The 27015-nt window shown below is 37.2% G+C and overlaps 4 protein-coding genes across 4 annotated transcripts; 2 read left to right on the top strand and 2 right to left on the bottom strand.

Annotated features, from left to right (window-relative positions):
• The first annotated feature begins 5651 nt into the window (after positions 1-5651).
• On the top strand, positions 5652-6939 carry LOC109579805 (uncharacterized). Its single transcript, XM_049447220.1, has 2 exons — positions 5652-6019; positions 6086-6939. The coding sequence occupies exons 1-2, from the start codon at positions 5853-5855 to the stop codon at positions 6318-6320; spliced, it is 402 nt and encodes a 133-aa protein (XP_049303177.1). The 5' UTR covers positions 5652-5852; the 3' UTR covers positions 6321-6939.
• Positions 6940-8785: 1846 nt separating this feature from the next.
• On the bottom strand, positions 8786-13892 carry LOC105229817 (chorion peroxidase). Its single transcript, XM_011210279.3, has 5 exons — positions 13497-13892; positions 10906-12424; positions 10459-10841; positions 10230-10399; positions 8786-9225 (listed from the first exon to the last, which is right to left on the bottom strand). Exons 1-5 carry the CDS (start codon positions 13637-13639, stop codon positions 8927-8929), a joined length of 2514 nt encoding a protein of 837 aa, XP_011208581.2. The 5' UTR covers positions 13640-13892; the 3' UTR covers positions 8786-8926.
• A 4149-nt stretch (positions 13893-18041) lies between these two features.
• On the bottom strand, positions 18042-22781 carry LOC105229819 (nuclear pore complex protein Nup133). Its single transcript, XM_011210281.4, has 13 exons — positions 22521-22781; positions 22287-22458; positions 21695-22219; positions 21441-21627; positions 21268-21381; positions 20546-21191; positions 20180-20387; positions 20009-20121; positions 19366-19931; positions 18934-19286; positions 18670-18858; positions 18368-18584; positions 18042-18294 (listed from the first exon to the last, which is right to left on the bottom strand). The coding sequence occupies exons 1-13, from the start codon at positions 22646-22648 to the stop codon at positions 18131-18133; spliced, it is 3582 nt and encodes a 1193-aa protein (XP_011208583.2). The 5' UTR covers positions 22649-22781; the 3' UTR covers positions 18042-18130.
• A 405-nt stretch (positions 22782-23186) lies between these two features.
• LOC105229820 (wolframin) lies at positions 23187-26381 on the top strand. Its single transcript, XM_011210282.3, has 4 exons — positions 23187-23389; positions 23445-23543; positions 23601-25252; positions 25322-26381. Exons 1-4 carry the CDS (start codon positions 23326-23328, stop codon positions 26252-26254), a joined length of 2748 nt encoding a protein of 915 aa, XP_011208584.2. The 5' UTR covers positions 23187-23325; the 3' UTR covers positions 26255-26381.
• Positions 26382-27015: the final 634 nt, after the last annotated feature.

The raw sequence follows: 27015 nt of genomic DNA, 5'->3' as shown, positions 1-27015 counted from the left end.
ATTTTCAAAATTAAATTGCGTGCGGGTTAATTAAAATTTTGTTGCTTAAAATAATTGAATTTGTTATATTTTTTTATTATTTTTATTTTTTTGTAAAGTTTCATGTGAAATGGCTCTTGAGAGAGTTGAGTGATGAAATGTATGCGATTTCTAATTAATTTGTAATAATTAGTAAAAGCTCTCATTAGTAACAACAGACTAAGTGAAAAGCTTTCACTTAGAAAAATAATTAGTAAAAGCTCTGATTGGCAACAGCAGACTGATTGCAAAGCTTTCACTAAATAAATAAAATAGCAAAAGCTCTTAATAACTTCTGCAGAAAGAGTGCAAAGCTTTCACTTAGCAATATAATTAGTAAAAGCTCTCATTAGTAACAAGGGACGGAGTGCAAAGCTTTCACAAAGTAAATAAAATTGCAAAAGCTCTGGATAAAACAGCAGAATTAGTGTAAAGCTTTCACTTTCATAGCAGACTAGGTGCTAAACTTTCACTTAGTAAAATAAATTGTAGAATAAAGCAAAGCTTTCAAAAAGTAAATTAAATTGCAAAAGCTTAAGATAAAACAGCAGAATGAGTGTAAAGCTTTCACTTTCATAGCAGACTAGGTGCTAAACTTTCACTTAGTAAAATAAATTGTAGAAGCTCTCATTAGTTATAACAGACTGAGAAAATAAAATAGCAAAAGCTCTTAAAAAGCTCTTAAAAATAGAATGAGCGCAAAGCTAGCAATTAGTAAAGTAAATAGCAAAAAAGATCATTAATAACAGCAGACTGAGTCCAAAACTTTCACTTACTAAAATTAATATTAAAAGCTCTCATACGCAGAATGTACAACATTTTTGAAAACATTTCACGTTTCCAAAAATTCAATGTTAAATTTGACTTATGTTGTGTATAAAAAAAAAAAATTAAAAATACTGTTTCGCTGCTGAGCTTTCATCGCGTTGAAAAGCTTTCCAAAGAGCTTTCACTACATTTTCTTTTGATTACAAACAAAATAAGTTGTTAAATTAAACTTATGGCGTAATGAAAGATATAAGAAAAACGGTGTTTCGCTGCTGAGCTTTCATCGCTTTTAAAAGCTTTCTCAAGAGCTTTCACCATATTTTCATTTGATTAATTAAAAAACTTTGTAAACCACTATTCCGCTGATGAGCTTTCATCGCTTTCAAAAGCTTTCTCAAGAGCTTTCACAATATTTGCTTTTGGTTACAAGTAAAAAGAGTTCAACTTGTGCTGTAATGAAAAATATTTGAAAAACGCTGTTCCGTTGATGAGCTTTCATCGCTTTCAAAGGCTTTCTCAAGAGCTTTCACCATATTTTCTCTTGATTACAAACAAAATAAGTTGTAAATTATAAATACGCTTTAGTTTCCACACAATTATTTATATAACGTTGAAAAATAATTTTTTATATATTTTTTAAATTAATTTTTATTATATTTCAATTTCGTAATAAACATAATAATTTTTTTTTGTTATCTGAGACGAGGAACTTAAGCATGCTGACTCTACCATAACGGTATTGTTTTTAACTATAAAACTTTATAAGTAAATATACAAAAAAAAAATTAAACTGTAATCTTAAAAATCACTTCAAGCTGCTCCATGTAAAAATATTATAAACTATTACCATTAAACAAAAAACGCTAAGAAATCGTTGAACTTGCATACATACTCAACTTTAGAAAAAAATTAAATAAATTAAGGCATAATTAAATTTATTAAAAAATACATTTGTTAGCAACTTTGTTGATTTGAAGTTAACTATATATTTTGAAAGAAGAAACATCGAAAATGAATATATTATTATTACTTAAATATGCCCAAAAACCCACAAAGAGGAAAAATACATATTTTCAAATTTATTTTGTTACAAACAAAACACAGTTCTGTGTAATTAAATACCAACAATTAAATATAAAAATATTAAAGCCAAGTCTCAATTATTTTTTCGAACAAAAAACACATTCTGTCAAATTAACTACAACACATATGTACATACATAAATAAATGTGTGTGATCTATGTGTATTTAGTATGTATATGTATTGTGTAACCCAAGTCAACTTAGTTCTGTATGTAAATATCTATTGTATACTGTAAGGATCCATCATTTAATTCGTTTTCTATAAGACTTGTTATAGATTTTATTAATATTTAATACTTAAAAGCAAAAACAAAAACGAAAGTAAATTGTATACCAAACTATGTATTGTATGTACTATATTTTAAGCGAGCCATGCAACTTAAGTAAAGTCCAAACTTGAAGCCAAAAATCGAAACCTTTCTTAAATGCTTGAACTAAACTTAAACAGCAGTCATGCCAATATAAAATCGTATTGCACCCATACATACATACAAACCGACCTAAATGTGTTGTATGTGTGCGTTTGCCCAAATGGCAATTAAGTGTTTATCACTGTTTATCCTCAACATGTAAGATAACTCATTGTAGTGAAATACTTCCTCTAAATAATTTCATTATGCAATTTTCCATGTGAAAACAAGTTTTTTGTTAATAAAAAAAAGAATTTGTTGAATTTTTTTTAATTTGTACCGATTTGAATAAAATTTTAGAAACAAATTAAGGAGTGTTCTGCATTTGTATTATTGGAGAGAGGTAAGTTAGTAACTGGTGGTTAGTTGGAATCGATGGATCATCTTATCAAATCTAACTCGGACTGATCCATGTAAAGAGTCGCAAGGCGAACACATAAATTTTGTTTAGATTGGTAAAACCGTTTTTTGTTCCTTTAAAATTCGATCCCCTTTGAAATTATATTTCTAATGGCATCACTGTTACGGAAAGTGTTTTGGAGAGTTTACTTTCTCACGAAGCAAGTATTTGATTGGCATAAACCATTCAGTGAAAGTCATGATCATCGAGAACTTGCTCGATGCAATAGCAGCGAAAAAGTTGAAGAAGCAGTACTTTAAAATCGTGTTGTTGGCATCAGTGAGATAACAGAACAGCTCAACATCTCTTTTAGGTCGTCTCAACACATTTTGGCTCATGGTTTGGGAATGAAGCGTGTTAATACTCGATTCGTAGCAAAAGTTCAGAGTCTTTTACAAAAAACGACGTCGCGTAAAGGTCCCAAAAAATATGAGTTTAAGAGTTTAAGTAGAGGTACTTTTTTTAATAGCCTCTTGTGACGGATCGCGCATCAGTCGTGGCCAGCTGCCATGTTACTTTTGATCAGTATTGTTTGCTATCTCATCACGGAAAGACTTACTTTCTGACTAACGTTTACAAGTCGTTCAACTTTATTACGAAAGAAGAAGAAGACTTCGCCCAACTTATGGTTAACATAATCGGCCTACTGAGCGTACAATTCGCAACACCATCTCCAGTCTTGAGATCCAGCATTCATTATTGGAAAATATTCGACTTAATGGATCACATCCAGCACGTAGTGAAGAAAATAAAGAAGCCGTAGTTATAAATATAGAAACGACATCACTTCGCTCTATAGGCTCTTGAAAAGTTCCAAGAAGATCCGACATATTTTCGAACCAAATTATGTTCAGCGATGAGGCCCATTTCTGGCTGAATAAGTATGTAACCAAGCAAAATTATCATATTTGGAACGAAGAGAAACTTGAAAACATTCAAGAGCTGCCATTTTATCCTGAAAAAAAAAACAATGGTTTGACGATGAGAACGTGACCGTCAATAGCGACCGTTATCGCGCCATGATAACAATTGAAGTTCGTGTTCTCAGCGACATTTGGTTTCAACAAGATGGCACCACTTCCAACACATCATCAATAGAAAGAACACTTCAATGAGCAGATAATTTCCCGTTTTTGGACGGTCGATTGACCACCAAGATTGTGTGATATCACACCGTCAAACTTTTCCTGTGGGGATATGTAAAATCTAAAATCTATATATATATCTTCAATTCAGTTTTTGGAGCAAAACATCACGCTGGTCATTCGCCAGTTACCAGTCGAAATGCTCGAACGAGTCATCGAAAACTGAAATCAACGAATGAACCATCTCAGACGTAGAAAGAGATAATCTTCAAAAAATAAAAATAAAAAATGTTTTTTCGAGTAATAATAAACAATCACCATTAAATTTGAAGTTTTTGTGTTTTTATTTAAAAAAGTAGGGAACCTCGAAATGGATCATCATTTGGAACGCTTTTATGTTGAAAAGTGTACGTATAATAATTCGTATTCACCTAAAATATATCTATGTATGTAAATATGTGTGTGGTAATCATATGTATGTATGTACATATACATATAACTGCACACAATCTGCTTAAGCTTAAACTGCGCGATTATCTTATCAGTCTCGCAGTTGATACCCATTATATGCAGACACTCTTGCAATGAGAAACTTTTTCATACTCGACTCCATATAAGAAAATGCTTGCTTAAGGTACATATGTACATATGTATATATTTTTAAAATAAAAAAAATTGGGAAAAATTGCTGTGTGTCTATGAAATCGTTTGTACTTGTATGCATTGCTCTTCAAATTACCACTTCAGAGCTTTTAAATATAAATATATACATACATGCATAAATATGTCTGTATGTACTTTACGCACCTTGTAGTATAGCTATAAATACGAGATAATATTGTTTACAGGAATCAAAGTGACCCCAAATACCTACCTAATTACTGTGCAACAAAAAGTTTATTGTCATAACAGTGACTGAATGAGAGCAACAGAAAGAGTTTTAGTATTTAAAAGTAATGTGCGATTATTTGTGCATACAGTGGTGCCAAATGCATTGTGTAGCCTGAAGCAAATATATGTATGTATATCGTCAGCTAAAATGCAAAATAATGTGTCATCAAAAAAAAATCGAAAATCACTTTCAGATATAATAACCAATATATAACCATTTTATAACCAAAACTCAAATTTTGTTTCAATATGTGTGGTTTCTATTAACGTTTTTCCTTCGCCTGTAAACTTATGTAAAGTGATGGAACAACTTTTAGTTTTTTTGTAAATAAAATTCAACCCAAATTAAGTGAAGTCGGAATTAATTCAAATAGAATTTAGTGAATGATCCTTAAATAAAACTTATACCTAATATTTTAGAGAGAGGAAAGTTTATTTTTAGTCAACATTTACTAAAATATATTATTAGGATGGAAAAACTCACCCATTTTAAAATATTATACCAACATATTGGGAAGATTGAAGATCAATATTATTTTAGATGATTAACATCGAGGACGAGACTTCAATTACAGCGAACTTTCAACTTTTCGATACTTTTTTTTTATCTCAATTAATCCCATCCATTCACTAATGCTCTAAGGACAGGAAAAAATCGCTGAGGAACACAACAATAGAATATGAGGTTATGATTGCGTAATCTGCAGCGCATTTAGTTTGAGACTATAAAAATCTTATTTAAAAATTGTCAAGTCAATATCGAGTATATTGTTGTATGATGGATATATCCCAAATAGTCCTGTATATAATTAAATCTTTAATGTACATATATACATATGCCTTCAGGGTATTGTAATTCTTTTTTTTTATTTGAATTTTAAATAATAATATATTTATGGTGTACCAATTGAATGCGACACCACTGTGTATATGAGTATATACTTTAAACGCATATTTCTTACTTCAATTTATAAAATTTATACCGTGAAATGTTGGTACTTCTGCAAGCATTGCAGTAAAAGTTGAGACGTTGTGGAGATACAACGAAATCTAGGCGACGCGTTATCAAAAATAAGCAGAATTAAATTTACATCAACTTTCAACGTACAAACATACATACACAAATACATACATACATATTTACATACATAAAAACATACATACAGTATATAAAAAAGATAACTGAAAGCGCGAAAAATGCCGCTAGATACCGAAAGCACCGCGCTCTTGAGCAAAGCACAACTCAAATCCAACGATTACAACAGTGAACAGAAGCAGCACCAATTGAAATCCCAATCGCATTACATCGACGTTCTGGACAAACCACTATATAACGGTTATACATCCATACTCGGGGAACATGAGTTCGTTTGAAATGAAACACATATTATTTTACTTTTCTATATTAAATATATTTCTCCAACTTCTAGTTTCTCCGCTGGCCTAACTCTGGAGGAACTGCTGCCTTTTATCGACGATCCGTGGTGGCAAAAACTGCGGCGCACGCTCTTCTGCACATTCTGCTTGGTGTTTTGGTTGATTTTATTCACCGGTTGTACGCTTGCCTACATGGAACGTAATAAACAATGTGGCATCTCGATCGCAAGCACAATAGCACCAACTAATACGAGTACATTGACGGCAGCAGCTCTACAAAGTATTTAAAAGCTGAAAAGCAAGGTAATTCACATAGAACTTTCGCTTCGCTTTGCGTCTGACAGTTGTTTTGACAGTTAAGTTCGATGTATGCTTTTTGTATGAAAAGTTTCGCATACAAAGTTTTCGACGCGAAGCAAAGCAACCTGTTGGGCAACTGCCAACTTTTTACGCTTTCCTAAGCAACAGTCGCTATTCTTGTTAGAGAGAAAAACTGAAAACAAAGCGTAATGAACGCTTTTTTCATGCAAGCTCTTTTTTCTACAATACTTCATTGTTTCAGTATGTCGCGCAAAGAGCGAAAGAAGTTATATGTGAATGAGCCTTTATAGTCTTACCTTTATAAGTAATGCGGGAGATTTTCAAATTTGGAAAGGAAGTACGAATTTTCTCGCTTTCCGATTTTTTATTTTTAGTTCGAAAAGTGTTTGTCATAACTTACCAAAGTCGCATACCTATTCTTATCATTAAAAGTGAGTTCTTTATTAAGGTGTGTGCTTTTATAAAAGATGACATATGTAATTATAAAATTAAAATTAGCTTGCAATGTTATTGTTAATAGCAACCCATATTTTGAATTGCTTACTACAAACTTATTATAGTATAATAAACATTTGTTTGTTCTGTATTTATGAAAGCATTTTTATTAAAATAGGTGATCGAAAAGTATGTAATAATACAAAGTATTTTTTAAGTGAACTCATAGCTTTGTTTTGATCGTGTTTGGAAGCAAGCATGACCGCGATATATATCAGAGACCAAGCAACAAACATTAGACCTCATCCGACGAAACTCCGAAGATGATGAGGACTGTGCTATTGATCAAAAAGATCGTCATCGAGGCCGTGTTCGACAAAAATAATGTACTATTCACAAGATGTTATCTACATAGACTACCTGGTGAATCTTTACTATTCCGAATTATTAGTATTCGTATGGCCACCGAATTGCAGACTAATATGCCATTATTGACCTTTATTGGACTTTAATATTGCATACATAAAACTTTACTAGGAGCTTCAATCAATTTTGAGAAAAACTTTGATATCCAAACTAAAGTAAGTGCTAATTTTGATTAAACCAAGTTCTTTCAAAAGCTACCTAAAAAGCCTTGGGGCATGGTCGCGAATATCGAATAGATTTCTCACACCTCACAGTTCCATTAAGTTCCACGAGCAGATTTGTGTAAATAAATACATATGTATGTACATATATCAACATTCTGGACATTATAGTCGTTGTTTTGTATGCGCCACTGTGGAACTTTTTACTACAGAAAGGTAAAACTAAGGGGTTTTTCAATAGCGGTGCTACAAAAGTAGACCCATAGGGACAGCAAGCAATGCCATATTTTTTCGCTCTTTTGACATTTCTCTTCAGTAAGGTTTGCCATTTAATCATGGAAAGAGATACGATCCAGAAACGAGTCGAAATTATTTAAACTTTCACCGAATTACGGAACAGTGGCCTCAGCTTTAAGAGCGCTACGTTCAATTTATAGTCTTCATAATCGTCCTGCCAGATTAACAATTTAGCGTCTAGTGGAAAATTTTTAGCATACGGATACAGTATAAAATGTTCACGTGCCAAAGAAAGACTTAAATCAATCTCTCACACGTCGTTCTCAAGCGTTGGGCATCTCTGTGACATCGTTGTGGCGATTTTGCGAAAAGATCTTGGCCTACATCCTTACAAGATCAAATTGACGCAAGAACTGAAGCCGCTTGACCACCAGAATCGTCGTATGTTCGTGAATTGGGCTGAGCAACAACTTGAAAATGATCCGGATTTTCATCGAAAAATAATCTTTAGCGATGAAGCTTATTTCTGGCTGAACGACTTCTTCAATAAACAAAATATGCCTTATTGGTCAGGCAGCAGTCCACATGTATTTCATGAGTCACCATTACATCTCGAAAAAATTACGGTTTGGTGCAGTTTATAGGGCCGTACTTCTCCGGCACGTTACTGTGAATGGGAATCACTACCGCTCAATGATAACCGAGTAGTTTTGGCATAAATTGAATGATATGCACTTGAATAATATGTGGCTCCAACAGGACGCCGCCACAAGCCACACAGCGAATGTCACAAACCAAGTTTGGTGAATATGTTCCTCGATCGGAGTAAGTAGTACCACATTCCTACTGGGTAGCTATGGCAATGTTCACGTTAATTGTTGCAATAATGGCTCTTCTAAGTTTCGCAACAAAAAACTTAGAAATACAAGTGCCACAATTTTTAATCTAATACAAATTAGAGCTGGTTGTCTGTATGTAAGGGTTAAGTAAATGTTGAGTTAATGGTCTTATCAATAATAATTCATTTGCAACACATCAGCTTTGAAGTACCGCAATCGATTACAGATAATTACAACATACATGTATATAATATATAAGTAAATATATCTATGTTTAAGCTCTTATTCACTACATTTTTCCTTGTTAAATATAGCATAAAGAATTCATACCACACTGTGTTAATTTATTTTATTTCTAAAAAAAGTCTAAGTACAAATAATTTTATTAAATACAAAAACCTACATGAATAATAGATTAATTAGTTAATTAAATGCAAAATAAAATTTTAAATTTAATCAAGATTTATTTGCATTTTCACTCTTTGCTCGGTTCCATAAGCTTCTTCGGCATTGGCGACGCTGTGCTGTTGCTATTTTCGTGAATTACTCGTATCAAGCTTTTAGCATCACTCACCGCAACGCTATGCAACTTGACTGGGCGTGGCGTTGTGGCCCAGGCGCTGAAGTCGAAATGCTCTATTTCGCTACAATTTACGTAGCCGTTAGCGCTATCCTTACTTTGTTTCATTACGTATTTCCGCACCTGTTGCACAGCATCCGCATTCTGACAAATGATCTTCGACAAAGTGACATTATAGATCTGACGTAATTGCGCTGAAAATAACGGATTTATAAGTCTAATGTTGAAGAAAGGTATTTTGAAATGAAGTTTGTAATACTAAGAAGGAAATGTTGGAGACTCTGTAATGCCTATAGATAAATGATCAACGTGGCGAGCGGAGACAATTTAGCCATTTCCGTCTGTCTAGTCAATATAATCGGCAACCCAACACGCATCTCGAGCCCTAACATTCATTGTTAAATAATATTCGACCGAATACACCACGTCCAGTACAGCAGTGAAGAAAATATAGCAGTCGTAACTGAGATTGTACATGAAGATAGTGGAGAGTCGATTCGGCGCCGTTCGCAGCAACTCGGACTAACGTTTGGAAGGACTTGACGCGTTTTACGTCGAGATCTTAAATTGAAAGCATACAAAATTCGACTTGTACAAGAACTGACACCGCTCAACCTTCCCAAGCAATATCGCTTTGCTCTATGGGCTCTTGAAAAACTTCCAAGAAGATCCGACGTTCTCGAGCGAAATTCAGCGATGAGGCCCATTTCTGTCTCATGGGTATGTAAACAACAAAGTTGTCGAATTTGGGACAAAGAGCACCTGAAGAGATTCAGAATCGGACAACGGTTTAGTGTGGTTTGTGGGCCGGTAGAAAAAAAGGTCCATATTTCTTCAAAAATGATGTCAGTGAGAACGTAACCGTCAATGGCGACCGTTATTATGATCTAGACCAAATTTGGTTTCAACAAAACGGCGCCACTTTCCACACATCGCATTAATCAATGGATTTATATAGAAAACACTTCCGAAACCAGATAATTTCACGTTTTGCGCCGGTCATTTGACCACCAAGATCGTGTGATATCACACCATTAGATTTTTCCCTGTGGGGAGATGTAAAGTTTATACTCTATGGAAACAATTCCGCTTCTATTCATGCCTTGGAGCACCACGCAAGTAATTCGCCAGTTACCAGTCGAAATGCTCGAACAAGTGAGCAACAATGAATATGGGAAATATCATAACTCAATTGTACCTTTCGTAAAACGTTGCGGTCCCATCTTTCTTTCATACCAATGAGAGTCACCCCGCTTTAGTCGCATAAATTGGTCGGATACCAAACACGTGAGCAATGGTCCAAATATAGCGTCATCCAATGGAGGCTCGCTTAATGCGCCCGTGTAAACATCGACATCATGTGGCGAGCTAAAAATTAGTAGGGAAATTTTACCTTTTACTTTATTTTGGTATTTTTGCTTGCATACCTGTAGATCTTCCTTATAGACTGCAGCGTATTTGCGTCAATGGCGTTTGCCATTTCTTCCCACGTATCTGTAGATGGCAGGTTACAATGTTTTCGAAATACTGGATACGCGGGTAGACCATGATCACGACCACGCTGTATGTTCAGTGAAACAAGATCGAGTCCGCAAAGTGGTTTCATATCTTCTTCAGGGCGTCCTTCAAATATCTTTTGCGTCACCTCGTAGGAAAAGAAACGATTAACACGCAGCACAGCCGTATTGCTGGCGGTTAAGAGCGCACGATCGATACCATGCTCCGACCAGAGAGAAAAGGGATTAAAGAGCATTGTATGCAGTTCGATAGATTCCGGCGCGCTATTGTCACTTGTGGCGTTGAGTACTCCCTGCAAGTCATACATACTTATCTGAGATAAAAAAACACAAGCAGAAACTCGTGGTAAAACTCACCGGCAGCAATGTATGCGCAAATCTGAATGCTGCGCCAGCGAAGCAATTCGCTATGCTGGGATCCACATTTTTGTCGTAGGTGTCGGGCGCGTCCAAATCATCTGTACTTGGCAGCAAACCTTTTTTCTTAGCCAACTTTTCACCAACTAAAATCGGCAGGAACTCATTATATGTAATATGTGCCATTTTAGCGCTCAAAATCTTTCGCGATTCCTGAAAGACTTGCTCGTCATCCCAATGCGGGTTGACTGACTGTAAGCCACGTGCCAAAAAATTATGATGACGCGCCCAAAGCAGATGCATCGATGTCAGCAACAAATTTTCATTGGCACGATCATCGCCTGATTCGAAGCAATATTTTCCCGCCGTTGCCATTTCTACGCGATTACAACCGTCTTCCAGATTGGTAGATAATGGCAATAAATGCCGTCCATCGCCAGTAATATACATACGCATTGTACCGTTCAACATGGTACGCAAATGCCGTTGCCGTTGCTCCGTACATCCATACACCACAGAACCGTCAATAAAAGCGGTAGCTTGGTTGAGTTGTTGTCGTGGACCGAAATGTCCGGTCGGTGCAGGAGCAGAACGTACAAAATTCAAACAAGTCACATTGTAACGTTGGTAATACGGATCATCCGGCAATATCGGCACTGGGTAACACTCCGGATGCATCTCCGATGTAGTTAAGGCGCAACAATCGATCGATTCACCTTCCGGTAAAGAGGATAGTGAAGTTGCTGTTATGTCGTGATCGAGGAACTGACCGAAAACAGCCAACATAACAGTAAAATTGGCATCAGTATCATAAGCAGCGCGATGTATATCCAAAGAAACTTTACGCGCCGGTGGCAATTGAGTACCATCGCTAGCATGACTGACACGCGGCATAGAAATACCGTCCGCATAATCGGGCGCCACCATGCGTCTATAAGGGATCATGGCAGCACCATACAAACGCGGATGTGCCTTGTTGTTGCACACGCCACTAGCCGTACGATACCGTGCATTGAAATCGCATGTAAAGTTCATTGTCGGATCGGGCAGCTCAATTGTCGGTCCATTGCCAATGTTGTGGCGCCCATTCGGCTTCGTATAGTTCAACAGTTCAGCAATACGCGTAGTCGCATGATTTTCCACATAACCGCGTCGTGCCAATTTGCGTGCCTCCGGACCGTTGCTGAGCGCGCGGTAATGCCGATAGGCGGGACTGCGTACGGGCGTCAATTGTTGGCTTTCCTCTAAAATTTCGCGGTCACCTAACGCCTTTATGCCGGCACCCACTGCCTCTCCGCTTTGCGTGCGGTTTATGTGTGCTCGTTTTAATGCCCACTCGGTGTTGGGTTCGTCGGCCAATGGTGTCGTTGCGGCTTCCAGTGCGGCGCTTGCTTTCGCACTGCTATTCGCCGGATTTGTTTCATTTATGGCAGCCGCCGCAAGCAGTATCGGAGTCGGCGGTTCCTCCGGTTCTTCAACAAGCACAAATGCGGCAATTAAAGCGGCGAGTACAATGAGTCTATAAGAAAATATAGAAAACGAAATGATATTACGTGCATAAATAAGAAGCCCTACAATAGAGCATAATATATTTAAGCAGCACATACGGTCAGTTACCTAAAAGGCGCCTTCTAAATTAAATCGAGTGGTAATAATAAGCTCCCAAGACTCTAATAACTTTTGTATTAAGTCAATTTTTAGATCTCGGACTTGGTATATTCGATTATGGGGCTTTAAGTCGAATTTACGGGAGAGATTTAAGAGTTATTTTTTCAGTGTTTAAATCAAAAATATCTTCGAAGCGATATCAAATACACAGGCTCAACTTTTATGGTATCATATTATCCTTTTATAGCTTAAGAGAGGAAAGAGTTAGGATAGGTTTGATGGCTGATCTTGAGAGATCGCACGTAGACTGCAATATGTAGTTCTTTGTGAAACAGGGTATATGCTCCCAAGTGCTAAAGCCTAAACCTTTCAAACGCAGTACAGTCAAACACGAAGTATTCAGATGTTTCCACCTAGTCTTCTTCCATACAGCTTCTGCAGATGGTGTCTGGTAAGTCTCGTGGCATGGAAGCCAGTAAGCCAATGGCCTGTTAAAACATCCACAACTAGGGAAAGGCTAGCCTTACTGAAATCGACCTTGGGACGAAAGGATTTTGCCACACCGCATATATCAAAAGTGGCCCAACGCTGGCTAAGCTTCCGCGGAGCCCAGCTATCTAGTGGTACTAGAATACAAGAGGATACCGGAGCACCGATCCATTCACATTCCTTTAAAAGCGGTTGTGGGTTTGCCTTTCTTTGCTAGCTCATCAGCTTTACAATTACGCAGAAGAGGGGAAATTACACCACATTTCTATTAGTAAGACCGTCGTCATATTAGTAGTTCCAAAAGAGGCTTACTACCTACAATCAGTTAGACAGTTACAGTTTAGTGGAATAGTTTGGAAGCCCAAAATCAGTTTCGGGTGAAGCTTGACATAATGATAACAGGAAGACTTTAACTAAACACAATTCGTCTCTTGATTACCGAATAGAGCACTACAAGAAACGCATTGAGTTCAGTTTCAAATTCCAACACTCACACAACAGTGATGGCGAGACAGCATTGAAATTGTTGCATTTTCCGATAACGACGCGAACGTGGTGACACACCGCCTGGGAACACGTATGCCGGACCCAAGGGCGGTGCCATTCCAGTGGTTAACGGTGTGGTTTCTTCCGCCATATCGATGCATCAATATTGCAACAGCTTTCTTACAACAAAAAAAATAAATTTTGAAGCAAAATATGTTTAAACTTTCACCGTTAACACAATTATTTCAACAAAAAAAGTAAGCCAGTACAAAATTTTGTCGAACTAGTCACTGACTTAGCGGATAGCTGTCTAGTTTTTGCAAAATGTCCGCACTTTCGATTGCTGAGGACCTCAACGCAACACTGCACTTGCCACAGTCGGGGCAACTTAACTACTAAGCCGAAGTTGGGCTTAAAGTTGCAATTGGCTTTGCATCGGCACTTGTAAGGCTTCAAAACTACAAAGCGCTTACAGACGGAGAGGCGAACAAATTTTACTGCACTCATAAGTATATATGTTCATAGCCCTGTACATACATACATATGTATGTGCATACCCTGCTGGTAAATGCTCTAGCTTAGTTAGGGTTCGGCTTTAGCGCGCCCAAACTTGTACGATTTTATGTTGTCTTCCAAACTATTTATGATTAATCTAAACTTTTCGATAGCTCCGAGATAGAAGAAGGCTTTAAAATAATTACAAATGAGTGAGGAGAAACGAAAGTAAAGAGAACTAGAGATGGGCTCCTTGACTCCTAACTTAGAGGCGGTCTGAATAGTTGTGTAATCATCAGTAGAATTTGGAGGTAAAACATCAGAGAGCAAAATTAAGCAGAATTTTCCAAAGGGTAGTGTCCTTTCTTCGCAAATGCGTATGGTAATGAACCAGGGCAAGAAAAAAACTCTGTCATCAAACAAACAGTCGTCGCACTCGCGAATTTGCTCCCACGTCATGTTTGACAGTCATTACTTCGAAGTCGTAGATAATTTCGTCCATCTTGGAACCAGCATTAACACCAACAACAATGTCAGCCTCGAAATCCAACGCAAAATAACTCTTGCCAACATGTGCTACTTCGGACTGAGTAGTAAAGTCCTCTCTCAACGAACAAAGACCAAGTCACTCATCATCCTCGAATTGCTATATGGTGCAGAGGTATGGACGATGACCACATCTGATGAGTCCACATTACGAGATTTCGAGTGAAAGATTCTGCAGAAGATTTATGGTCATTTGCAACGGCGAATACCGCTGTCGATGGAACGATGAGCTGTACGAGATATACGACGACATTGACATAATTCAGCGAGAGTCAGCGGCTACGCATAGTCCGAATGGATGAAAGCACTCCAGTTCTGAGAGTATTCGGTACGGTTCGCGCCGGGGGAAGCAGAGGAAGAGGAAAACCTCCACTCCGTTGGGAAGACCAGGCGAGGTTGAGATCTTAGAAGGCAGTCGCAGTATCGATGTGGTCGACGTAGTAAGTGGGGCACAGATGAAGTTACAGACAGAAAATGTACATATATTAAGAAGCATTCCCTTGAAAACTTTGCACAATGAGACCGTTCCCCGTCCTCCTTGAACGACGTCTTCTTCGACCATAAGAACAATATAACAGATAAGTATTCTATCGGCAGGCACTTAAGATCATTCACACAGTGAGGCTGATGATGACTTTCTAAGAATCACATCACCATCAAGATCTAGAGCTTGAATTGCATCCGAATCTAACGAAGACCTTGATCAATTACAGTTTGCCTACTCTAGTACATATCGATATATATAGCACGCAAAGAGGTCCTATATGATACTAAAATGGTTAAAAAGCTCACTCAAACCAACCCTTTCTTAATTTGGTCGGACCGCTTTCCTTGATCGACTGTTTTTTTGTGTGTGTTGGCAACACTACTGTCTACACAGCACTAAGTAGCGCTTTTGAGATCTTGATTCAAAATGAAACGTCGAAGTGAAAACATTTTCTTATTCCACTTTTTTAATTAGGACTTAATAACGACTTTCCTACAGGTCGTGTTCCATATGCTGTGGTGTTTGCAACAAAATCCAAAAATGTGTAGTTTATTATTTGCATAGACGTTCGTAGTAATATATATTTAAGTCGCGAACATAGATTGGGCCTTTGCTCTTTCATTGATGCGCGCTGATTATTTGAAATCGGGCTTATCTTAACGTCATACTAGAAAAATATAAATATGATTTCGTATTTTCTAAAGCTTTGCGCTAAAAATTAACCAGATTTGACAATCATCTGGAAATGTGTGTGTTCATTGAGTTATATATATTGTATATATATGTTATATATATATATTTATAATATATAGCTGTACTAATATTTATTTAGATTTCAATACTACGTACTTTAATAAAACGTATTTTCGAACTTCACACCTGAATTGTTTTACACCGTGTTCAGTATTATATAATACAAGGTCTGAAGCCAGTCAAAACAAGTTATGGAACTTATTTATAGATTTTCCTTAATTATTCCAACCGGTACCCAAGTCCAAGATGACGATGTGTATATGATATAATACAGCATTTCCAAAGTTGTCGAAGTCTTTTTTTCACTCCTTCTACATATGACTTTACCAAAAATTTAAAGGTCAAGTTTTTTATGACCTTTGCTATTTTCCCCAAAATCCACAGAGTCACATCATCAAGAAGTAATGTGGAGCTATGTGTTCTAAAGATATCATTGAAAACTTTTAAATTTTTAAAATATCTTTTCTTGTCCGAAAAGTACTGGCGATTGGACGGAAAATTCATCTTGACATATTTCAGAACACCTTTCAGCTCTTTTAGGTTAGAAAATCTTCAGAAATTCATTTTCTATTACTAGCAACAGTTTTGTATTCAAACTCTGAAAAAGAATCTACCTTACTTTCACTACAAAATAGAGCTTTGACTGGAGTATATTTTTTATATCACTAATACGAGAATAAATTTCAGAAATGGATTATAAGAGATTCGCGTTACCGAATTCGTCAACTTTGGAGACGTCGCAACAGCAGTACCTGAGTAGATTAAAGTAATACTTAAAAAGTATCACTCTCCACACCCTTCAAATTATAATTATCAGAGATAATCACCCAACCAATGGAGGTTCCAGGTATATGAGAAACAGCACTTCGCACGTCAATTCATGTCCACTAACTAAAAGCTTCTGCTCTTTGGGTACAACCCCGTTGTTATAGAGGCTCAAAATATTCCTAAATACTTTTACTGTGGCGTTGATAATCCTTGGCGGGATAAAACTAGGGATTCGTACCCGTCAATGACAATACTTACTCCAAAGTTAGGTCTAGATTACCGCTATAAAAACAACAACAACATTCAGACGGGTTTACGAAACCGGTTCGAAAAAATCTAGACATAATCACCAGGAAAGAAAGCAGACAACAATCTTCTTCTAAAAACTTACTGATCCAAACGAGGTTAGATCTCCGAAAATTCTGCCCTTGACCGGATAAAATCCGGGTCGATTCCGCTGACGTAGAACCGACTATTGTGGGAATTGTACGCACTCCGGACTACAACACATGATATCTCTCGATGTCTCTCATCGAACACCTGCACATTGAGGCCGATATGCTCCCAGTTAAAAAACATAAAGAACTCCTCTCCAAGCATTTCCTGCTGGGGTGCTTTCACAGAAAACCCAACCAGTGACCTGCTTGGAGCGGAACTGCCTCCTAGGAGCAACGAGAGGTCCTTCCTCAACTACGTCGACGACATAAAACAATGCACCGACCAGATTTCGGATGCAACTAACTTCCAACATACACTGACCGCCATTCACAGTGGAGCCGACATCTTTTCAGTAAATGGCTTACTTGAAATCAAAGCACCATCCACTGCAGAAGAGGTCGAGAGTGACCCTTGCGCGGCTTCGTTATAGATAATGTAGCAGGTTAAACTCCTACTTATCCAGAATCGCGTCTGACATGTCAAACATATGTCCAGCGTGCAACGAGTCCCCGCATGACACTAACCACCTCTTTGCGTGCCCTACTAACCCTACACATTGGACACCCCTGGACCTACCGTTGGATGAGCTCAATGACAACTTATCTAATCCTTACCATCCCAACGGGGATTAGGTACCCCTTCCAACAACAACAACAACAACAGGCAGACACCGAAAATTCCGACCCACTCTAACCTGGAGAAGAAATTAGGACATCGAAATAACTAAGTTTCATAAAAATTGGAGTCAAATCAAGAGGCTAACCCGAAAACGAAATAAATGGAAGTTTCATTGTGACCCTTTACTCCCCTGCGGAGCCATATGTATATAATAACAACTGGCGAATTTTAATAGAGACCGTTCCAACGGCAGTCGGGTTTACGTAATCGGAAAGCATCCGGATTTTTAACCGACTATCCGACTGACCATTAAGGACAGTTAACCCGACAGCATTGCCGCTACAACAACAACATTTACTACAGTAGTACAGCGGAGGAATTACCAAGTCTCAAAAGCATGTAATTCTAAACATGTACAATGACAATGAAGTTCATGCAGTTCGAAGGATTTCTAAGATTCTTATCAAAACATTTATTCATCAATACAAAAAAAAGACATTTAAGTTATTTCATAACTACTAAACGCCAACACACTGCTCACAACTCCATGCTTGTCTCAATTGGCTTTTTAAATGCATCGGCGATATATTCATAAGTTAATTTGAAAAGATATTGAAACGATGTGTTGTGCACCAAATCGCCTAGTTCAGTGCTATTCAGGAAATCCTCCATTGGTGGCAGAAATGTCTCGCAATCGCCATCTGTAGCAGAGCAAAAACGAACGAAATATTATAAGCACTTACATACTCATCGTGGCAGAAGCAACAAACTCACCCATTAAATGGCAAACTTCGACTAATTTGAAGAAGATTAAATTCTGCAGATAATCCACAGCATTGTTCGCATCGTAAGCGGTCCAGTTATCACGCAAAATTGCCGCCGACCATATTTTGTGCCGCACATCATACGGCTCGTCTATGTAGTTGAGTAACTCCAGAGCTTTACGAAATTCGAACTCATTTACATTTTCGTTTTCTTCAGATATAAAAAGCTAACGAATAATAATAGAAAGTGAAAAATAGTTGTGTTAAAAGAAACAGAATTCTCATTAAAAAACTTAATATAAATATTATTACATTTATGATTTCTTCCACTTTGAGCACTTTGGGATTCTCCACATCGTAACCGAAATTCTGCATTAGAGCTTCACTTAATTGCTCCTGATAATCGATTATGTTCAATTCAGCATTAATACTCTCCAATTGTATGCCTAAGTCCGAGTCCGCTGAAGCGAAGGCAGCTAATTTAGCCAGCGATAACATGGACTGAGGAAAGAAAAACATTTGTAAGCAAATATATTTAACAGTTAGCAAAGGATTTTACCGCCAGCGGGCACTTACCTTCTTTCTTTGTACGAATTCTGTTTCGTTTTGCGCCAGTTGCAGCAAAATCTTCGCGGCGCGCTCAAAATCGCCATTGAACACCAATTGTATCCAGCCTAATGTGGGATGATCGCGCATAAATTGCGAGAGCGCCGCCTGATTGCCCTTGAAACGTTCGAACACTTCACCTTGACGATTTTGCCGCAAATGCCAATTGATTGCGAACTGCGAAAAGTCATATTCTTCGAACTTTTTTATATAACCATCGAGGCGATCTTGATTTTTCGTTTCATCACAAATGATTACCAAACATTGGAAATCCAGATATTTCTCGGCTAACTTTGCGGCATATTCATACTGTTCGTCATCGACTGCAAATATAACGGTCCAATCAAAACAATACAGTTAGAAACATATTACAACAATAACTGTGCATGTACTGTTACTTACTCAAAATAGAGATTAATTCTCTGCGTTGTGATTCGAACTGTTGCAACAACACATTATACTTTTCCGAATCGTGCACACTTTCCAGATAATGCTTGCGGCCATCCAATATAGCATCGACCATCTCGTATATTTGCCTGTACAAGCGTTGCTTTAACTCTGGTTCGTTGGTGCAATGCGCGCCGTAGCGCACCGAAATGTCGACAAGATGCGATAAGGTGTCGCGCAAGCCCACACTACCCGACATGGCGGTCCACGGTAAGTATTCGTGCACGTTCGCTTTTTCCTGTGGCAGCGTGTACAATGTGCCGTTATGCTCGCGACTACTCTTGATCTCTGATATAATATGCAAAACGATGGTATTTATGTCACTTATGAGCATCGCCAATGTGGTGGTCTGCTGTTGGGACTCAATGCGATTATCAGCTATGTCCGAAAATGCTTGGAAAATTTCTTGAAACTTGCATATGCGCACATAGAATATATCTTGCGCTGTCAAATTGCCATAAGGATTTTCCTGCCAAGTCGAAACGACACGATTTATGGCCTCGTCGATAATCTTGCTATATCTAAGAGGAGAGTGAGGTGTGAGTATACACATATTTAAATACATAATAAGTATTTACATTAATTTTCAAATACTAACTTGCTTTGTATGCTCCTCAAAGCTATAGCGGCAACGAGCTTCTCACTAATGTCAGCTAAAATATAGGATGTAGGTTTCAGTACGCTGCCACCACCACTCGGCACAGCATCAAGCTACAATAAGCATTATTTCTATATATTTATTGTCAAATATAATGCAAGTGATGCTTACCTTCTCCCATATACCGGGGGTGTGCAGAAATTCCACAAAATGCCGCAGCGCTAGACTTTTCTCCTTAAGTTGCGTAAGAATTTGCAAAGACGATGAGCTGCCCAGCGCATGTTTGTTACTATGTCCAGCTTCCGTCCATAATTGCTCCCAGCGCGGATCGGCTGCTGGCAAATCTTCGGCCAAATCTTCAGCAATCGTTATAACGATTCTAATTAGCGGCATAAAAGTAAAAATTAAAAAAATAATTTCCAACAAAAAAAAGTATAGTAGCAATAATTATAAATTTTATGCCAATTATTTGAATTTCAAAACAACCAATGTATTTAGGCCACAAATAATTGGTACAACACATTCGTTGCCACTTACCTGTCCAATTGATTGGCATTGGCGGCTGCCGTGCTTGCTGTCTGACTTTCCGACATATTACGCAGTAAATCATTCAATATCGTATTACACATATTATTGTTGTGCTTGAGGCGATAGATAAATGCTGCTTTCAACTGACTAACTTCGTCCTTAAACTCATTATACATGGCATCGGGATCCAAATCAAACATATATAAATTGCTCTCATTAATCTGGCTATTATACAATGCACTTTGATCGACACCCAACGTTGACAAATTGTTTATATCGCCGGCTGTATTGGCACTCGGTCCCAATGTAAAGGAGGAATTCATAAATTCTATGGTGTCAAAATCGCCAGGTGTTACACACACTAAACCATGAGTGCGGCTAAAGAATAGCGGCAGTTGTCCACAGATTGCTGCATTTAATATACGATCATCTTGTAAATGAAATTCGATCTTCTCAGCCTCCATTTCAGCTATTGCCGGATTGGATAAGTTTAAGGGATAAATATTCTTATCCGTATAGAAGAAGAGGTGAGTATTTGTCACGATAAAATGTAAATTTTGACACTCCTTTTCCGTGCCAAGATTATAAAATTGCGCCAGTTTGAGTGGTATGAAACTGTGTAGCTTCATTGCCTCAGCTTCCGATGTAATAATCGCTAAAAATTGTAAAGAAAATGCGTTTATTAATAAATGACATTGAAAAAAATAATTAATATGCGGAGAAAGACATACCAACGCCGTAGTGAATTTGTGGAGCATGTGCAGTGTTCACCGCACCGCCGAGCACATAAATTTTACCATTATTAATGTGCATATCCAGAAGATGTAAGTTTATATCGAGATTATCTGTAAAACAACAAACACTGATTAAATGTATTTAGTGAAAAGTTGTGTAGAGTACGCACCGCGCACATTCCAGAATTTGTGTTGGAATTCATCGCGTATTTTGCGAATAATCTCGCTATCTTCATACAACAGCTGCTCGACGGCGCCGCCATTTGCTAAGCGCCAGCGCTGAAACCAACGATCTGCCAGCACTGTAACAATCGCTTCTCCACTCGCACCGCCCTCGCAAGCAATACCTACAAATTTCTGTTTGTGAAAATAAAAAAAAAAATTATTTTATTGATTATATCGTCATATATCCATTTCTTCTTACATTCTCTTTGTCACTGCCACTGTTCATACCCATTATAATTGAGAATTTCTTGCTTATGCCACCTAAGAATCCAGCGGGTTGACGTATGGTTTTATGTTGTAGCACATGCCTACCATTGACCAATTGCAATTGCAACAACACTAAATTGCAAGTAGTGGTTACTAACAAATAACCTAATTGGTGTGGCATATTGAGCATTTGATCAAATTCCTGACCATCCAAAATTCCGCTCACATCGACAGATGAGCTGTCATGTGCAATTGATGGCCAGTAACGTACATCGCCGGTGGGAGAAACTGCTACGCACGATGCCATTTGTTGTCCTTCGCCCATAAAAACACTAACCAAACTAGCTTTGTGACCAATATCGCAATGCGGTAAAGTTAATTCCCGACATTGGGCCATAGCAGTTCCTCGACGTTGTTGTGCACGTACCAATTCCTTATGGGTGCGTGGCGATGTGCTATCACCAGTGCGTTTAGTATCCTTATATTGCCAAATAAGTAAACGGCGACCATGCACAATCTGTTGATCATTTTTTTTCATTAGATTTGAATTTTCATATGAGTATATACTTATGTTAATCACTTACCCAAGCCCAACCATTAGTGGCACACCTTACTGAAACATTTTGATTTTTTTCATTAAAGGTAAGTGCCTCATTAACCAAAACGGGTAGTTGAAAACCAAAACTCTCAACCATATTGAATTCGGAACGAATTCCAATAATTGACGGATTTGAACGAGCCGACAGGCTGAATCGGCTGTGTGTGGATAAAATAGAAATAGAAATTTAATTGAACACTTTTGGAAAATTAAAACATACCCTTGACTGATGCCGGTCTTTTTTATTAGTGGTGATGCTGGTCTACTCGTGGTAGCCTGAGGTCGTATTCGGCCCGCCACGGAGTTTCGCGGCATTGAAGTGTAAAGCTGTTGCAGAGATCTATCCATGTTTTAAGCCAATTTATTAAATATACGGCATGAAATTGAAATAAAATCTTTTCTTTTATAAATCACCGAAAACTTCGCGCCAGCAAAAAATAACCAAATGTGCATAACAGTGAGTTAAATTAAAGAGTTGCCAACTTCGTAATGTTTACGCTAAACAAAATAATAAATAAAATCTTTCATATGCACAAGTATTCGTAATACTTAAATCATGGCGAATATAAACTGAATTCTAATATTCCGTTATTCTGACTGAAAATTTTTGAGTTAAATTGTTATACATATACAAAATTACATAAATATATGATAGTAAATTTAAATACTACCGGAGCACACTTTATTCTGTAAATTATTATGCCACAGATTGTGCACAATATCGAGCATATATCTACTATTATATACTTTTTTAATTAAAAATGGCTTATATCATTTAACTTTACGATGGTTTATATGATGCACCAAAACTTTGGAAAAGAATTTGTGTAAGCATCTGGCAAGAATGTGAGGACTACCTGTAAATACAAACACACAAATGTTTACAGTTCTATTGTGAATATAAACTTTGACTAAGAAGAAGTGGAATTAGCTCGAAATTTTTTGAAACAGCTGTTGAATCTCTAAACGAAATTTTTGTATTATAATGTCAAACAAAATATAAAAATAAAAATTATTATTTCAAAATGGCTAGCTGGGCTAAAAATCAGCCTTCCGGAAATAATACTCGAAGAAAATGGAATTTAGAAGGTACCCCAAATATTTTTTTATTTCAATTTCTTAATCAATATGACATTTTTTATAGATCGCACTTCATTAAACAATCTGAAATATCACATAGCTGCGGAGGGTTGTTCGGATGTCCAATACGATTTGGCCAAACAGTTGCTGGATAAAACAATTGGTATAGTTTAGAAAAATTACATTAAATTTAAATAATTGATTTCATAATTTTATAAAGAACAAAATGAAGCGACATCAAGCCAACAAGCTATACATTGGTTACTACGCGCAGCACAACAAGGACACGAAGATGCAACTAAACTCTTGCGACAATGCTATGAAGAAGGTTGTGGCATCACCACCGAAAATGAAGCTGAAGTACGTTGTTGCCTGTCAATGACAGCAGGTGAGCGCGCTGCTCGCAAAGCCGCGCGTGAACTATTTTCTTGCCTTGCCAATGGCGGAGAGCATATCACGCCACGTCAACTTGAGCGTAAAATGCGTGAAATTTATAATCTACAAAAAAAAAGGCGCCATCATGGATATTCGACTTCAACATCGGAAGAAGAGACGGAAGATGAATATGCAAACCGAAGACATGAGCCTTTAACAGATGCTGCCGGTATTGGTAACGGACATGTCAACTTGCCTACACGTTCCAGACAACAACGACAACATAGGCGTCGTGTCACTTCATACTCAAGAGAAAGATCTGCGTCGTCAGTACGCGTTATAACAGAGGAGAATTTAGTATCAGCAGCTGTTAATTATGCTGCCGGTCGTATGCCTGCTGTAAACGATGACCTAACTGTATCTGTACCACATCCTGCTACATTGGATCATGTGCCGTGTTTCCATCGGCTATTATTCCATCCAGTACTCTTTTGCACTTTACTATATCACCGATTAGTGAATTTCATGGCGGCTTTCCCAACTGTAGTCTCACCCACCGTACGCATGGCTTTACTTTTCGCAGTATACTGGTTAGCCTCAAGTGAAAATATTACAGTATATTTACCAGTGGCAATCTACTACCTTTGTTTAGCCATCATGATATGTTCTACATGTAAGATGCTTAAAACAAAACAAGATTTCATCGATTTTCGCATTTGGTCTGGACTCTTCCTAAGCTACGGAGATCATAACGTTGAGGCTACTATCTCGGAAAATCTTTTTTTAAAAAACAATCTTAAGCCTTATTTATATTTCTTTTGTGCATTCATTGGAAATTTGATGGTCTCACCGTTAATAGCAAACGGTTGGCTGGCCCATTCAGAATTAACCATTGTTTCGTGTATATTTGGTCTTGCCTCGCTTGTGATGTTCATGTACTCGTCCGTTCGCAGATTTCCTGATTGGATTGTACTAATATCGTTTGCTGTAAATGTTCTGGCGAAATATCCATACGAAATGGACGACGTAGTTACTACAGGCTGGCGATTTTTGGATCTCAAAGTACCTACATTCTGTTCGTTTGTCATCGGCAATGGCATTGAATTCTGTTTAAATTGTCGCACAGCGCTATATTTGCTAATACCGGGTTTCCTAATACATCTAGCTGCACGCAATAATTGGCACGGCATCTACACGCATCTCATTCCGCACTGTGTCACTTTAAGTTGGCTACAATTATGTATCACAGCTTCACAAAGTGCCACTATGTTCGGTATGATCAGAGCTACACTAGGCCTAGCTGGTATTCTGCTATTCTTACCATTATTTGGTTTGGTTTCGCTGTTGATACCCGTGTTTGTAATTATTGATTGGATGGGTTTCACCGATCCGGGTGTACGTTTGGGCAGTACACTTGTAGCGGCTATTTTTGTACTTCTCGGATCATGTTTCCTTGCGTTGCACCGTACAACACAGAAATACGTAACCATCATACAGGTATATAAATTTATGTTCATTAATTAATCCTAAATATTTACTTATTCAATAAATACGTTTACACCATAGGTGGTACTTTGCATCACGGCAGCATGCATACTTACATTCCCCTACATGACCGCAAATTTTAAGGATTCCCCACGCTTCAGCAATATCGTAGCGCTCGATAAAGATGAATCTATAATTAATACCATGGATAACAATGACAATGTTGAGGAAAGAATAGATGATATACACAAACATGAAAACGATGAAATGCCATCAATAACGGGACCTCTGCACTGGCAACGTTTCTATACACTTTGCGGTCAAGCAGCTAACGAGCAAAGCAATAAAATCAAGTCGCAACTACGATGTGCACATTTGGAAGGTATGGACGTGATATGGGTGGGTACCGTAACCCAAGTTCATATTAGTCGTGTTTCCAACATACGTGCTGAATATCTAAATAGATATTTGCCACCTTGGCTCAGTCGTTGGATTAGCTGCATGTACGGTTCATACGTACGCGAGCAACTACAATGCGGTGCGGAAGAGAAGGAAATTTTCTGCAAAGATATAGACATCTTACTAAAGCATAGTGCATTACAAGGTAAATGTTCCTTGCATCAGTGGAATAGGTATGAATATGAGATAACTGTACGCATGCCAACACAGGGTTTGTTGAGCAAAAGTATCGATATTGTGCTACAAGCCAGTCACAAATTTGGTAATTTCACTCGTGCCTTGTTGGTAGGTGATCGTCTTCAATTCTACGGTACACTACAAAATAATCGACCACCTTCGGCTGATGGTATGCGCAAACGTGAGGATTTTATTTTGGGTGCCTCACAGACGCGCATACAGCTGTTGGCTGTTAAATGTGTACAATGCGTTGATAAGACGCTTAAGACGGTAAGCGTGGAACGCAAGTCACCGTTGAATGCTCGAATGCGCGATCTTAAGCGCGGTTTTAAGTATCTGTTGAATGTTTTGTTTAATCCACTCATAACATTCAAATAATTTTAAACGCTGTAACTATACTTGTATTAAATATTAATTATTATTACTCACCCACACTATCATGACAAATGAATTGTAAAATGAAAACAATATTGAATTAAAATAAATATGTGAATGTGTACCTAAATTTATTATTAACTTTTTTTGATCACATTTTTTTGTTAATTTTATTTTTTAGTAATTTAATTTTTTTAATTTTTTTTCATTTTTTAATTTTAACATCTAAAGACGTGTAAAGTGTAAAAATGAATTTACCATTCCGGGAAATACGACGTTTCTTTTAACTTGTTTTTTTTTTTTAATTTTTTTTAATTTGTTTTTAATAAAGGTTTTATATTGTTTTTATTTATTTTTTTTAGTCGTAAAATAATTAATCATACCATTTTTTGATTTATTGTATATACACATAAATAAAACACATAATGAATAATAATAAAGCTTACTAACAATTAAAGAAATATATAATATGTTTTTACTTAAATAACTAAATTTATTACTTGGATACACTGAAATCATAAATCACATATTTAAAGCTCTGATAACAGCCCTTGCATGTAATGTATACATATCGTCACTTAAAATACAAAATAACGTTACATTACTTTTCATAAGTTTACAGCCGATGGAAAAACGATATAATAGAAACCGCTAATATTGTTTTGGTTATATCTGACAGCGGCAGCTCAAAAGTTCTTGAAACATACAAAGTAATATGTTTGGGTGAATCGTAAGCAATAAGAAACTCAATTTCGAATTTTTTG

This window comes from Bactrocera dorsalis, chromosome 2, assembly GCF_023373825.1.
Source record: "Bactrocera dorsalis isolate Fly_Bdor chromosome 2, ASM2337382v1, whole genome shotgun sequence".
In the NCBI taxonomy this organism is placed as follows: Eukaryota; Metazoa; Arthropoda; class Insecta; order Diptera; family Tephritidae; genus Bactrocera; species Bactrocera dorsalis.
Note: the sequence above shows the minus strand (reverse complement) of the source record. Positions and strands in the feature narration are given on the sequence as shown.

Bases quoted from the DNA above. Each gene is read 5' to 3' on its own strand.
- LOC105229820 (XM_011210282.3), top strand. From the start codon at position 23,326: ATGGCTAGCTGGGCTAAAAATCAGCCTTCCGGAAATAATACTCGAAGA. The intron at 23,390-23,444 runs GTACCCCAAATA...CATTTTTTATAG, and splicing joins AAGAAAATGGAATTTAGAAG to ATCGCACTTCATTAAACAAT. The intron at 23,544-23,600 runs GTATAGTTTAGA...AATTTTATAAAG, and splicing joins GTTGCTGGATAAAACAATTG to AACAAAATGAAGCGACATCA.
- LOC109579805 (XM_049447220.1), top strand. From the start codon at position 5,853: ATGCCGCTAGATACCGAAAGCACCGCGCTCTTGAGCAAAGCACAACTC. The intron at 6,020-6,085 runs GTTCGTTTGAAA...TCCAACTTCTAG, and splicing joins TCCATACTCGGGGAACATGA to TTTCTCCGCTGGCCTAACTC.
- LOC105229819 (XM_011210281.4), bottom strand. From the start codon at position 22,648: ATGGATAGATCTCTGCAACAGCTTTACACTTCAATGCCGCGAAACTCC. The intron at 19,287-19,365 runs GTAAGTAACAGT...TTATATTTGCAG, and splicing joins AGAATTAATCTCTATTTTGA to TCGATGACGAACAGTATGAA. The intron at 18,585-18,669 runs GTAATAATATTT...ATTATTCGTTAG, and splicing joins AAGTGGAAGAAATCATAAAT to CTTTTTATATCTGAAGAAAA.
- LOC105229817 (XM_011210279.3), bottom strand. From the start codon at position 13,639: ATGGCGGAAGAAACCACACCGTTAACCACTGGAATGGCACCGCCCTTG. The intron at 12,425-13,496 runs GTGAGTGTTGGA...ATTTTCTTATAG, and splicing joins TGTCTCGCCATCACTGTTGT to ACTCATTGTACTCGCCGCTT. The intron at 10,400-10,458 runs GTATGCAAGCAA...ACTAATTTTTAG, and splicing joins TCTATAAGGAAGATCTACAG to CTCGCCACATGATGTCGATG.